Source organism: Strongylocentrotus purpuratus, unplaced genomic scaffold (genome assembly GCF_000002235.5).
Source record: "Strongylocentrotus purpuratus isolate Spur 01 unplaced genomic scaffold, Spur_5.0 spur5_scaffold_7, whole genome shotgun sequence".
Lineage (NCBI taxonomy): Eukaryota > Metazoa > Echinodermata > Echinoidea > Camarodonta > Strongylocentrotidae > Strongylocentrotus > Strongylocentrotus purpuratus.
This window is the reverse complement of record NW_022145613.1, coordinates 35,517,759-35,530,098: the sequence shown is the minus strand read 5'-3', so window position 1 is coordinate 35,530,098 and position 12,340 is coordinate 35,517,759. Positions and strand designations below refer to the sequence as shown.

The 12,340-nt window shown below is 41.8% G+C and overlaps 1 protein-coding gene across 4 annotated transcripts in view; it reads left to right on the top strand.

Annotated features, from left to right (window-relative positions):
• The window catches only part of LOC105446090 (triple functional domain protein-like), a 72,029-nt gene that overhangs the window by 30,197 nt on the left and 29,492 nt on the right, over window positions 1-12,340 (top strand). For all 4 annotated transcript variants that reach the window (XM_030974166.1, XM_030974169.1, XM_030974168.1 and 1 more), the window contains exon 3: window positions 1,037-1,157. In XM_030974166.1, the coding sequence (XP_030830026.1) occupies window positions 1,037-1,157 (121 nt within the window). The remainder of the gene's footprint in view (window positions 1-1,036; window positions 1,158-12,340) is intronic.

Below are 12,340 nucleotides of genomic sequence, written 5' to 3'. Positions count from 1 at the left end.
CCCTACTGACAGTATCACTTCAGCTTAGACAGATTTCACTTCCGCTTTGAAAGTCGTTAATGATCCTTGTCATGTGAGAGGAGCATAATTTTCTATTGATGTCTGTTCAGTTTCTATTGCCACTTATCTTCGTAAAAATCTGTTCAATCTATTCAATATTTGAATGAATAGATACCGATAAACAGGTCTTTTTATGTTGATTTTCCGCATGGATCTTCATTTTAATTCAAAGATGCACCTATTTTTAGAATGACAGTGCTTGTTAATCTGGCTTTTAATGTTGAGTTCTGGTCATGCGATTGCATTGTGAAATAAACGTTGTGGAATCGATCAGAAAAGGTTGATTATCTTGCATATAAGTATTGGTGTGTACTGCAAGCTTCTAGAATCATCAAAATGATAAACGAATTGGCCCAGCCTTGGTAAAATTACAAGCACTGTACACTGAAAGATGTTTGTTGGACTACACGAACATGTAGCATAAAAATCTGTCTGGCTTATTATGATGTTACATGCAATATCTAGAATATTAAGGATTTGAAGAGCCATGCTTTTTAGGAAACATTTTTTATCTGATGTTCTTCCACACTTCCATAATACAATGATAATGCTCACAAATTATTTTTCACCTCTTCCCAGAACTCAACCTTCTCTTTAAATCAGTTTACAACACTGTAAAGTACATGTATGTTACTACTGACAGTATCACTTCAGCTTAGACAGATTTCACTTCCGCTTTGAAAGTTGTTCATAATCCTTGTCACGTGACAGTGCATGTATGAGTAGTTTAATTTTCTATTGATGTCTGTTTTAATAGTTTCTATTGCAAATTATCTTAGTCAAATCTGTTCAATCTATTCAATATGTGAATGAATAGTTACCGAGAGACAGGACTTTCTATGTTGATTCTCAACAAGGAACTTCATTTTAATTCAAAGATACAATTTAATTCAAGTGTGATTAATAAAGTGATTATCTATTTTGTATATTTTATTTTAATTGATCTGTTTGCTTTCTTTTCTTGTTTGTGTACTAGGAAGTGGCTAACAAGTCCGATCCGAAAACCCAGTGGGAAAGGAGCAGAGAGAATAGAGACGCCTAACAGAACAGCAAACAGTGGTTCAGGAAGGGGTCGAAGACTAGATCAAAAGGGACAGGTAAGTCTAGCATCATATGTAGATGATTCTACACTGTGTCTGATCTATAGGCATGTCCTTTTCAGCTTGAGTTTGCCAAACAACCCGCTATTTTAACTATCCCGATCGCAAATTAACCAGTTAATTTGCGCGTCTTCATCAGCCCGCAGTTGCAATTAGCGAGATATTTGGTCGAGAAAATATTGTAACGAAATTTGATTACAAGTGTTTAATTCAGACTGCTCTCGTTCAGTTCTCGCTCAATATCTCTCTCACTCGAGCTCATGCGTGTTTGCAATATAAATTCAACAGAAGAAATGGAGTATTCGTGAGTTTCAGTTCCATTCGATGTTTATTACTTCAAATAATGACAACTTGGTATACAGTCAGGTTCAGTGAATTACGAAAAACGGCAGAAAGGAGTACGAGGAGAAGTCTCAAGAAGTCAGTCAGAAGTCTCTCGATTTTAGAATCCCTGGCTTTATATAGGGAGCTGTTTTGTAGCAGCAAGGACACAACCCGACCTCGAGCTAAAGGGCAGAGTCTGTCCTCAAACTGAGGACAAAGTCTGGCCTCCGCTCGGGGTCAGTCGGAGGCCGCACGCGACTGAGTATCTGTCCTTGCCGTTACGTAAGACGAGGACAGATTCTCTTAGACGAGCGTGGCCCTGGGCTTACGCAATCGAACTGCAAGAATTACTCGAGGACGAAAAACAACGTCGTAAATCTACCGAAGGACAAGTTTGACTTGCACAGCAAGCAATAATATTATAGCGAAATAATAATGGACTATGCAGTGTATGCACATGATACAGACATATATCTAAATTCGTAACACTATTCCCCCTCTCCTTAAAAAGTCACTGTCCTCAGTGATTGATAAAAAAAAAATAGAATTACAGTCATGTTAAACCAAAAAAAATTTGCACTACAATGTATATAACGAATTTAAAGGAAAAAAATCCTGACATATCGTGTAATGAAGCGAATGAGGGATAGCAAACATCAAATCTGAATCTGAAAACTTGGTCAAAATAAAAGCACGTTGCAAAAGTTGCCTAATTAGCACTTTAACAGACGACATGTGTAAATTTCAAAACGGCATATATGTTTGGCTACCCATACGTAACATTGTGATAGAAACCAGCACAGTCTTAATCGCTTGGTACAGTGTAATCTAGTTTTCAAAAGTTTTGGTGAGTTTGACATAAGATTCGGGGTCATGAAGCCACGACCTTATAAAGTAAAACGAAAATCTATATAAGACATAAAAAAGTATCCTTTACAGGCTACTACAATACAACGCAAGTAACTGTCGAAAAGTCGAGGAGAACTAATATAATACTAGAAATACAACGTCAAAGCAGACCTAATTATTTACATAATCGTTCAGGTTGCAATAAGATATATGGAATTGAAAACAACAAATAGCAAAAACAAAAGCTACTGAAATGCTGTAAAATTATTGACAATTAACCGCCTCGTACACTGACATCTTTTTTTAGTCAAGATTTGCTGAAGCAGCAGAATGAAAGCCGCTTCAACAGTATCAATTTTTTTTTTTTTTTTTTTTTTTTTTTTTTTTTTTTTCCACTCTTGGTCAGCAGAAATGCAGCACGCGATCCGAAAAAAACGCGATCATTGTGATTACGCATCACCATGCCTCTAGCAGCAATATGACAGCTTCGGATCTCAAGACAGGCCGAACAGAATATCAGTGAACGAGGGGTACTAAACTCAACACACAAAAATACGTTCCCAAGAAAACGGCTACGCGGCCGCTAACGAATTGAGTTTCAACTATATGCACAAAAATCGATTAAAAGATTAAAACATCTCAATCACATCATAGAAATATGTAACAGAAAAATAGAGAAGACATAGTGATAGGGAAATAGATGGAGAGAGGAACAAGAGAAGAAAGATAATTATAAGGATCGAGAGGTATAAAGGGAGGCATATTGTTGCCGAGGGCTAGAAATAAGGAGAGGTAATAGAATGCAAATGCAATATATAATTGATAACATGTACAAAATAGATTCAAAACGACAGTTTCAACAATGAAACAAAGTTCGGTAAAAGAATCGCGCAATCTTCATTCGGACAACAGAGTTCTCTATCAAAGTCTCCTCGATCTATGATCAAATAGTCCCAGTTTATCTTGAAATGTTAAAATAAATGTCCAGATCTGTCGACGAGGACCGATGTCTTGTCCTGCTGATTTAAGTTTAAGCGAGAGTGACTCTGTGTAGGAATCCTGGCTTCACATTGATATTCCATTATATTCGGGAAATTTGTAATGATAATTCTGCTTCCATAAACATGATAAAGCTCGTGGTTGTGTAAACTCGCCTCTATACTGAATTCAGATAACTCAATCAGAAATAAGAATATTTTTAGGATATTCCATAAGGATCACGTAACAGCATTGACTCAGCATGTCGACTTCGCAATATTCCCAACACATGACAAATTGACAATCAAGTATCTACGGCGGGTCCTCCACTTCTACATGGCGCAATATCATGGACATGAATGATTGACTTTGCTCCGATATCTTCGAGGTTGTCCCGTGATTTCCAAACTGATATAATAATTTCTCATTCTCTCCGACGCATACACAAAAATTCGCCAACAAAACTAATACGATGTCGAGATCTCTAACGCTATCCAAATGATGACTCTCTGCCTCCGTTTTCCGCACCGATGCTCTCGAAAAATAAAATGAACAAAAATAAATTGGCCCTACACATACGAAACTATTACTACTAAATAAATGGCCATGCACTGCGTCCTCTTGTTGCCATTGCTGTGCTCCCCTTCTGACTGAGGCTGGCACCCAATGCAGCAACCGTCAAAAATAAATAAAAAGGCACTCGGTTTCCCTTTGAAATCGTCGACTCGTCATGTGGTATATTTCCTCGTATCTATGATAAATCCTGAAGTACGAACGCTTCCTTTTTTCGTGAACGAAGAGCAGGTACATGTTAAACACATTATACAATTGGCTCAACACACCAATTTCAAAATAAATGACCATGTCATGCTGGACGACTTAACAGGTTGAATGATTAATCTCCACCGAAACAACAGAAGAAAAAAAAAAGGGACAGAGAGTGAAACATCTGATGAAAATAATCCAGAAGAGTAATATCCAAATAAACGGCACAGTTTAAACATCTGATGAAAATAATCCGGAAGAGTAATATCCAAATAAATGGCACAATTTGTTGATGCCCTCGTCACCCGCCGCCGAAACCGGGGAGTAGGCCCTCTCGATCTCATCGACAATGGGGGTCGATGGAGATGCGAACCTGCTATCCATATCCCCATCACAGTTATGCATCCCCATTGTCAGATATGACGAGTGGTAAGCCATTGTAGAAATATAGGAGTGAATAGCAGGCGTCTCGTCTTGTTGAAGTTATTGGCATGGAATGACGAGATATGCCAAAACCGATGATGGCCAGATCCGTTGTTTATAAACTAAGCCGGGCGGGCGGTCTTGGCCTTCGGCCGCTCCTCCTCAGTTCGATGCCGTCCTTGGGATTAGTCTGTGTTCCAGCCTGTCGTTGATTCCTAGTAGTAAACACATTTCGTGCATGTTGGGATAGTTCTCGGGCCCATGATGGCACGTTGGCTGAAAGGAAGGGTTTGAGTCTATCATGATGAAGAATCGTCGTTTTTCCTCTCGGGCTACTGCGAATTTCAAATATTAATTCACTTAGCTTTCTCGTGATTACACAGGGGCCTATCCATCGTGCACTTTTAAGTTTAGGAGATAGGCCCTTGTGCCTAGTGGAGTCTAGACGGTAGACTAGGTCGCCGACTTCATAGTTGTTGACTGATGTACGCAAATCATAATTGCGCTTTTGCCTAGACGTACTTCTCCCAATGTTGTCACGAGCTAGCTTCCATGATTGTTTCATTGTTTTGGCCATCCGGTTAGCATATCCTCCGATATCACTCGGTTCCTCGTCAATCGGGTCGATGTCGAGTGAAAACTCTAACGGTGTCCGTACTTCACGACCTAGCATGAGGAAATTAGGAGAAAATCCTATAGTTTCGTGTGTAGAACTTCTGTACCCCGCCGTCAAAAGTGGTAAATTCTTGTCCCAGTCTTTTTGGTTTTTATCCACGAAAGATGAGATCATGTTGGCAAGAGTCAGGTTGAATCTTTCAATCATTCCATTTGAGGAGGGGTGGTATGGAGTTGTTCTTGTCTTGGTAATTCCGAGTAATTTGCAGACGTCCTGAAATAGGTTAGATTCGAATGTCCTGCCTTGGTCAGAATGAAGCTCTAAGGGCGTTCCAAATCGAGATATGAATTCATTAACAAGTTTCTCGGCTGGGATGGCGTATGCCTCAATCCATTTAGTGAAAGTGTCACCTACAACCATGACGTATCTATTTCCATTGTCACTAACTGGAAGGGGGCCCATAATGTCAATTGCAATTCGATCCATGGGGTGCCCGACATTATATTCTCCCAGTGGTGCCCTTGGCTTCGATGTTGGTCGTTTCCTAGCACCACATATTACGCAATTTGCTATGAATAGGCGGACTGCTTCGTTCATATTGAGCCAAAAAAAACTGCGTGATATTCTACTTAATGTCTTTTTAGCTCCCAAATGTCCAGCGAAAATTGAGGCATGATTAGCTTCAATCACACGGTCTTGTAACTTCTCCGGAACAACCAGTTGTAATCTTGTTGTGAGTTTTGAATTAGTGTCATGGCGTTTGTACAACAACCCATCAACAATTTGCAGCTGTTGCCAGGACAACCATAGGTTTCGAACAGTAGGACTCTTATCCTGCACAAGATTGCGTGCTGGTCTGTCAGGTGACTTGGTGAGCCAATCGAGCACGATCGCGACATTGGGGTCGTTCTTTTGCATAGTTATCAATTCTTCGCGGGTAAGATTTCCAATGATGACTCCCTGGAGCTCGGGCCTCCCCCCACTTACAAAGTCTGACTGGCCATCGTTGTTAACATCATTACCTCGCTTATCAGGCGGCACCTTCTTCTGCGACGTCGAAGCACGATTCACTCTAGCTAATCTACTTGGGATTGACCATAATCCTCCTCCAAACGACAATACTGCTCCATTCATAACATAATATCCTCCATGCACAACATTCTGCCAAAATACTGCCAAAATACCGAGGATACACACTATCATAATTCCCCATAGCGTTCTACACCTTGTTATACTGCTGATCAAACTCATAAAGAAAGCGATGACGAACACAGTCATGACGTATAGTCCCTTCTTTACTTCAGGTCCCCTTCCTTGATGAGAACTTATTGGCGTAGTCTGACAGCTTGCGTCAGCTTGGATGTGTGAGGCCGGTTTCTGTGTTGGCCGGATACTTCTCGCGGAAAGTGGGATGATGTTGTCTTCTTCGAAGAAGTCAGACCATTCACGATGTCGCCTCTCACAGGTCTTACATCCTCCACATGGTAGTTTTTCGAGGATCGATGATTTGTCATAGCAGTCACATGTATCGGGATCACATGCGATTCTAGATAACGCGTCAGCATTGCCGTGCTTTCTCCCTTCCCGATGTTCGATCACGAAGTCGAATTGAGATAATCTCTCAATCCATCTAGCCATTTGATCAGTTGGTTCGCGAAATGACATTATCCATCTAAGAGATGAGTGATCAGTCCGGATCAAGAATTTTCTGCCAAAGAGAAAATGACGGAAGTGGCAAACGAATGAGACAACTGCTAATAGTTCTCGACGTGTAGTGCAGTAACGACGTTGTGTCTTAGTAAGAGATCGACTAGCGAATGCGACTGGTCTCTCCAATTCGCACTGGGCTGACTCATCCCACTGTAGTTGGGACAAAACAGCACCGACGCCTGTAGCTGACGCATCAGTATCTAATATGAACATACCCTCATCATTTGGATATGCCATGCAATTATCACTCGTGATCGCTAGTTTCAGCTCATCGAAGGCAGATTGACATTCACTGTCCCACTCAAATGTGCGAGATTTTTCCATGAGGCGAGTCAAGGGTGAAGCGATAGATGAGAATCCACGGATAAATCTCCTGTAGTAAGAGCAAAGACCGATAAAAGATCTAACATCGGTTACCGTCTTGGGTGTAGGCCATTGGTGAATCCTATCTATCTTGTCGGGGTCGGGCTTGATGCCTTTTGCGCTCACTACATGCCCCAGATAGCATACTTCCGACTTCACTAGGTTGCATTTGCTTGGTTTTAGTTTTAGCCCTGCTTGGCCAAGACGAGAGAGTACCTCATTGAGCCTCTCGAGATGCTCTTCAAAGGTGGAACCGAGAACGATGATATCGTCGAGATAAAGGATTAAGGTTTTCCATTGCAAACCTTTCATGAGAAGCTCCATACCCCGCTCGAACGTGCTCGGGGCATTGCATAATCCAAACGGCATCGTGACGTACTCGTAATGTCTGCTTCTAGTGCTAAATGCCGTCTTCTGCTGGTCCTCCTCCTTTAGTTCTATTTGCCAGTATCCGGATTGTAAATCTAAAGTGCTAAAGATTTTAGCACCTCCTATGCAATCAAGACAGTCCTCTATACGAGGAAGTAGATAAGCATCTTTCGTCGTCACTTCATTTAATTTGCGATAATCTACGCATGGCCTTGTTGATCCATCTCGTTTCCTTACATACACCAGCGGGCTCGACCAGGCGCTCGTGGATTCGCGGATAACCCCTGATCGCAACTGTGTCTGAATTATCTCCTCCTCTTCGTCCACAAAAGCTCGAGGCGGGCGTCTTGGCCTCTGCTTAATGGGTGAGGCAGTACCTGTGTCGATTGCATGCTGAACCCATGATGTTCGTCCTAAGTCATTTGGAGAAACTGCAAATGTCGATTTATGCTTATCGAGTAGCTCAGCTAATTTGTCCCTCTCATGTGTCGATGACAACTCTCCGCAGCTGCGATTATACAACGACTTTAAGTCTTCAGACCAATCCTCAAACCTAAGATTTCCTGATGCAGAGCTACTTTTTACAACATTAATATTTCGAGGAAGAGGCTTAGCTCCGTTATTGCCTTCATGGTACACTTTGTCTATAAGCTGTAGGTTTGCGAGTTTGGTTCCGGCATGCACATGAATATCCACCCCAAGTGTGTTGGCTACCCGTACAGGCAAATCGATATCATTCCTATTGATATCGACCACGCAGCTGGCTACATGAATTGGTTGTAATGTTTCTCCGCTATTCATGGGTTCAATCAATCCGTATGGAAGATCGCCTTTTAGTTTAGTGACATTGGCACTGCCGGCGATGATGAATTCAGAGTTAGCAGGGATAATGACGTCATGCTTGGCTATCACATTACAGCTCGAGTCAGAAATAATTTCGCATTGAAACAAGCGATCATTCAAACGAAGCCCACGTCTAGGTTCAAGAATAAAGTTAAAGTGGTGCATGAAGTCAAATCCGAGAAGGCCCTCGTCACTTATATCAGCCACGAAGACATTCCACTTGAATGTCATGTCCTCAAGTGTGATGTCGAGATCAATCGTCCCATAGATATGTAGTATTTCATCATTCGCTGCTTGAAGTTGAATGTCCTCCGTCGGCTCTTTAAGATGTTTACGCAAATCTATGTCTATACCTTCGTAAACTTTAGAGGAAATAACAGTCACTGCTGCGCCCGAGTCGACCAAAAATTTAGCGTTTGCACCATGAACATTTGCTCCAATAAAAGCCGAAAGCCCTGTACTTTTGACGAGTTTAATTATTCTCGATGCATTACTCACTGTAGTTTTAAGGGCCGAAACCTGGTCGATTGGATCGGCCCCAGCTAGTTTCCCGCCTCGACATTATTTACGGATGGTAAGGGTTTGGCCTGTCGTTGATGCATAGGCTGGGGATGTTGTACATGTTGTTGATGCTGTGGTGGTGGTGGTGCCTGTGGTACCCACATTTGCTGCTGTGTCTTTGGCTGGGGCTGTGGCGGCACAAACTGTGGAGGTGCCCAGGCTTGTGGGACGAATGGTTGTTGTTGTTGATAGCGGCGGTTGTCATAACGAGGATTAGGGCAGTTCCTAGCTAAATGCCCCTCCCTATCACACTCGTAACATCTGTTGTGCATGGGTCTACCACCTCGAGGTTGACGTCCTCTGTCATCATTCCCTCGCCTACCTTGCCGTCCATCTCCCGTTGTATTGGCATCTCTCGAATTTCTTTCAGCCTGATCCTTTAAGAGGGATGAGAGTGTGTTCAGTCTTTCGTCAATGGACATAACGCGACGTTCAAACTCAGCAAGCCGGCCTTCGGTAACGCTAACCGATTGCGAGGATGACAGGGCCCTAATCGGCCGGTGGGCATTGGGGTTACTCTCCTCTCGCAGATTGAAATACCGCTCGGCTATCTCACGGGCCTCTTGCAGGGATTTAGGTTCGTGCATTCCCACTGTTAATGTCATGTTTTGGTCTCCGATTCCTCGTAGAAAATGTCTTGTGCTAATGGTTTCTATTGTGTCGACGTCGGCACTCGGATAACCGAAAGTTGTCAGTCTTCTTACGTCGGCGGCATAATCGGCAATAGTCTCCTTCGGTCCAAGACGCCTTGCCTCCAACTGGGAGACGAATGAGGCCGGTGTTTTCCTATTTTCGAATCGCTCATTTAGCGCCGCTACCAGGTTATCGAAGTCCCCTGTGACGTCAGAGGAGAGTTGTTGGAAAGCGAAGTCTGCTGCATTACCTCGCAAGCAAGCCAGTATTCGAAATCGTTTTTCGTTTTTGTTCCATCCACACGCTTCTGCAATGTTCTGGAACGAAAAGATGAAGCTTTCCCACGGGCGTGTTCCATCAAAATGTTCCTGATGGGGTAGCTGAATAGCAGCCCTTGGTTGAGCGGGGCTGCGAATTTGAACCTCCTCTTCCAAAGGTTGTGCGTCTGTCTCGCCATTTCGATTAGCGTGTTGAAGTCCAAAATCCCACCGCTGCCACCAGTGTAACGAAATTTGATTACAAGTGTTTAATTCAGACTGCTCTCGTTCAGTTCTCGCTCAATATCTCTCTCACTCGAGCTCATGCGTGTTTGCAATATAAATTCAACAGAAGAAATGGAGTATTCGTGAGTTTCAGTTCCATTCGATGTTTATTACTTCAAATAATGACAACTTGGTATACAGTCAGGTTCAGTGAATTACGAAAAACGGCAGAAAGGAGTACGAGGAGAAGTCTCAAGAAGTCAGTCAGAAGTCTCTCGATTTTAGAATCCCTGGCTTTATATAGGGAGCTGTTTTGTAGCAGCAAGGACACAACCCGACCTCGAGCTAAAGGGCAGAGTCTGTCCTCAAACTGAGGACAAAGTCTGGCCTCCGCTCGGGGTCAGTCGGAGGCCGCACGCGACTGAGTATCTGTCCTTGCCGTTACGTAAGACGAGGACAGATTCTCTTAGACGAGCGTGGCCCTGGGCTTACGCAATCGAACTGCAAGAATTACTCGAGGACGAAAAACAACGTCGTAAATCTACCGAAGGACAAGTTTGACTTGCACAGCAAGCAATAATATTATAGCGAAATAATAATGGACTATGCAGTGTATGCACATGATACAGACATATATCTAAATTCGTAACAATATCCTGAGATATCTTGGTCTTGTTTCCATAATATCCCGCTATTTTCCAAATAGCGGGCTAATTTGCGCCCGTCCAAATTAGTTTGAGATGAGCATATTTATCTGGTGAAGACGCAATTTCGAGCTTCGGGATAAAATCCCGAGTCTGAAAATAGCTGGTTATTTGGTAAACTGGAGCTGATAATGACAGGCCTACTGTGTCAGATCATTGATATTTATATCCCCGTGACTACGAAAACTGGCAATGTAATGTCATTTTACAGAGATACCAAGAAGAAACACAAACATTCTTTGAGATATAAACTCTTTTTTAAAGGAAGTATATTACCATTTTTTTAATTTTTCATAATACATTGTGCTTCAGCTTGTTCTAGTATTTCCCAAATATTCTGGTATTACGGTGCCAGGTTCAGCCAAACACTTCTGACTTCTGAATATTCTGACATTGTCTGGCATCAAAAAATACACATGATAGCATAGCCATATACATTTGTAATTAATAGACAAAATTGCACATTTTTGCAATGTACAAATGAACATATTCTAAAAGATTGGTAAAGTGCCATCATTTGCTTGCTTTATAAAGAAATGACATGACAGTGTATGTGTTAACTAGATCATGGTAACTGAAAGGGGAACTGCAAATGAGGTGAATACAGCATAGAAATATCTTGTCTATTATGCTACCTGTTTGTCGCCTTCTCTGAGTATGTCTGTCTGCTTTTATGTGACTGTTTAAATGTCTGTGAATAGTTGGCAAGAATATATTGAACTTCATAATGAAAGGAGTGTCCAGAAGGAGATTAAAAAAAATGAGGAAATCAGCTAGACAGAAAATTACTATGAAAGGGGAGAATTATAATGGTAAAAAAGAGTAAATGAAGGCAGGTTAAGCAGAAACATTCAGGTAGTTGTCAGAAGCATTGTTGAAGTTAAAGAGAGAAAGACATAGGTTGGTTTTATGTTTGAGTGAGACGTGAGCTGTCAAGGAACTAAATTAAGAAGATATAGCGAGATTGAGAAAAGGGCAACCAATGTAGGACAAGTCAGAAGAACAGACAAAATACATCATTGCCTCTTTCAATTGTTCAGTACAAAATGAGATAACAAACATCCGAGAGAGAGAGAGAGAGAGAATGAAAGTATTGGAAAAGGAATCTGAGAATGAAAAAAAAGAGTTCAGAAAGAAAAGAAGAGGACCTTATTGCAAGGACAGACAAAGAAGAAAGAAGGAACTGAGAGCGATGCAAGCGAGCTAAAGGCGCTCATTGACGTCATGGCCAGATTTCAGTACGCAGTAGAAGGGAGTGCATCAGCAATGAGCATTAAAGGGAGCCAATCACGCGAGAGGGAGAGAGCGAGCTCTCTACTTGTAACTATCAAGGGCAATTCACCACCTGTTCCTATCTCATATAATTGCAAATTCTTATTTCTTTTCCTTTTGGAAAGTAGAAATGTACTTGAGTTTACCTATGGATGATCTTGGCTTGTAACAAATATGTTGCTTAAAGTGATAGGGAAATAAAAGACCTAGAATTTATGGTGGATGCTGTAGTTCGAATGTGAACATAAGTGAATATTTTCTATCCATCATGCATTCTGTCCATGTAGA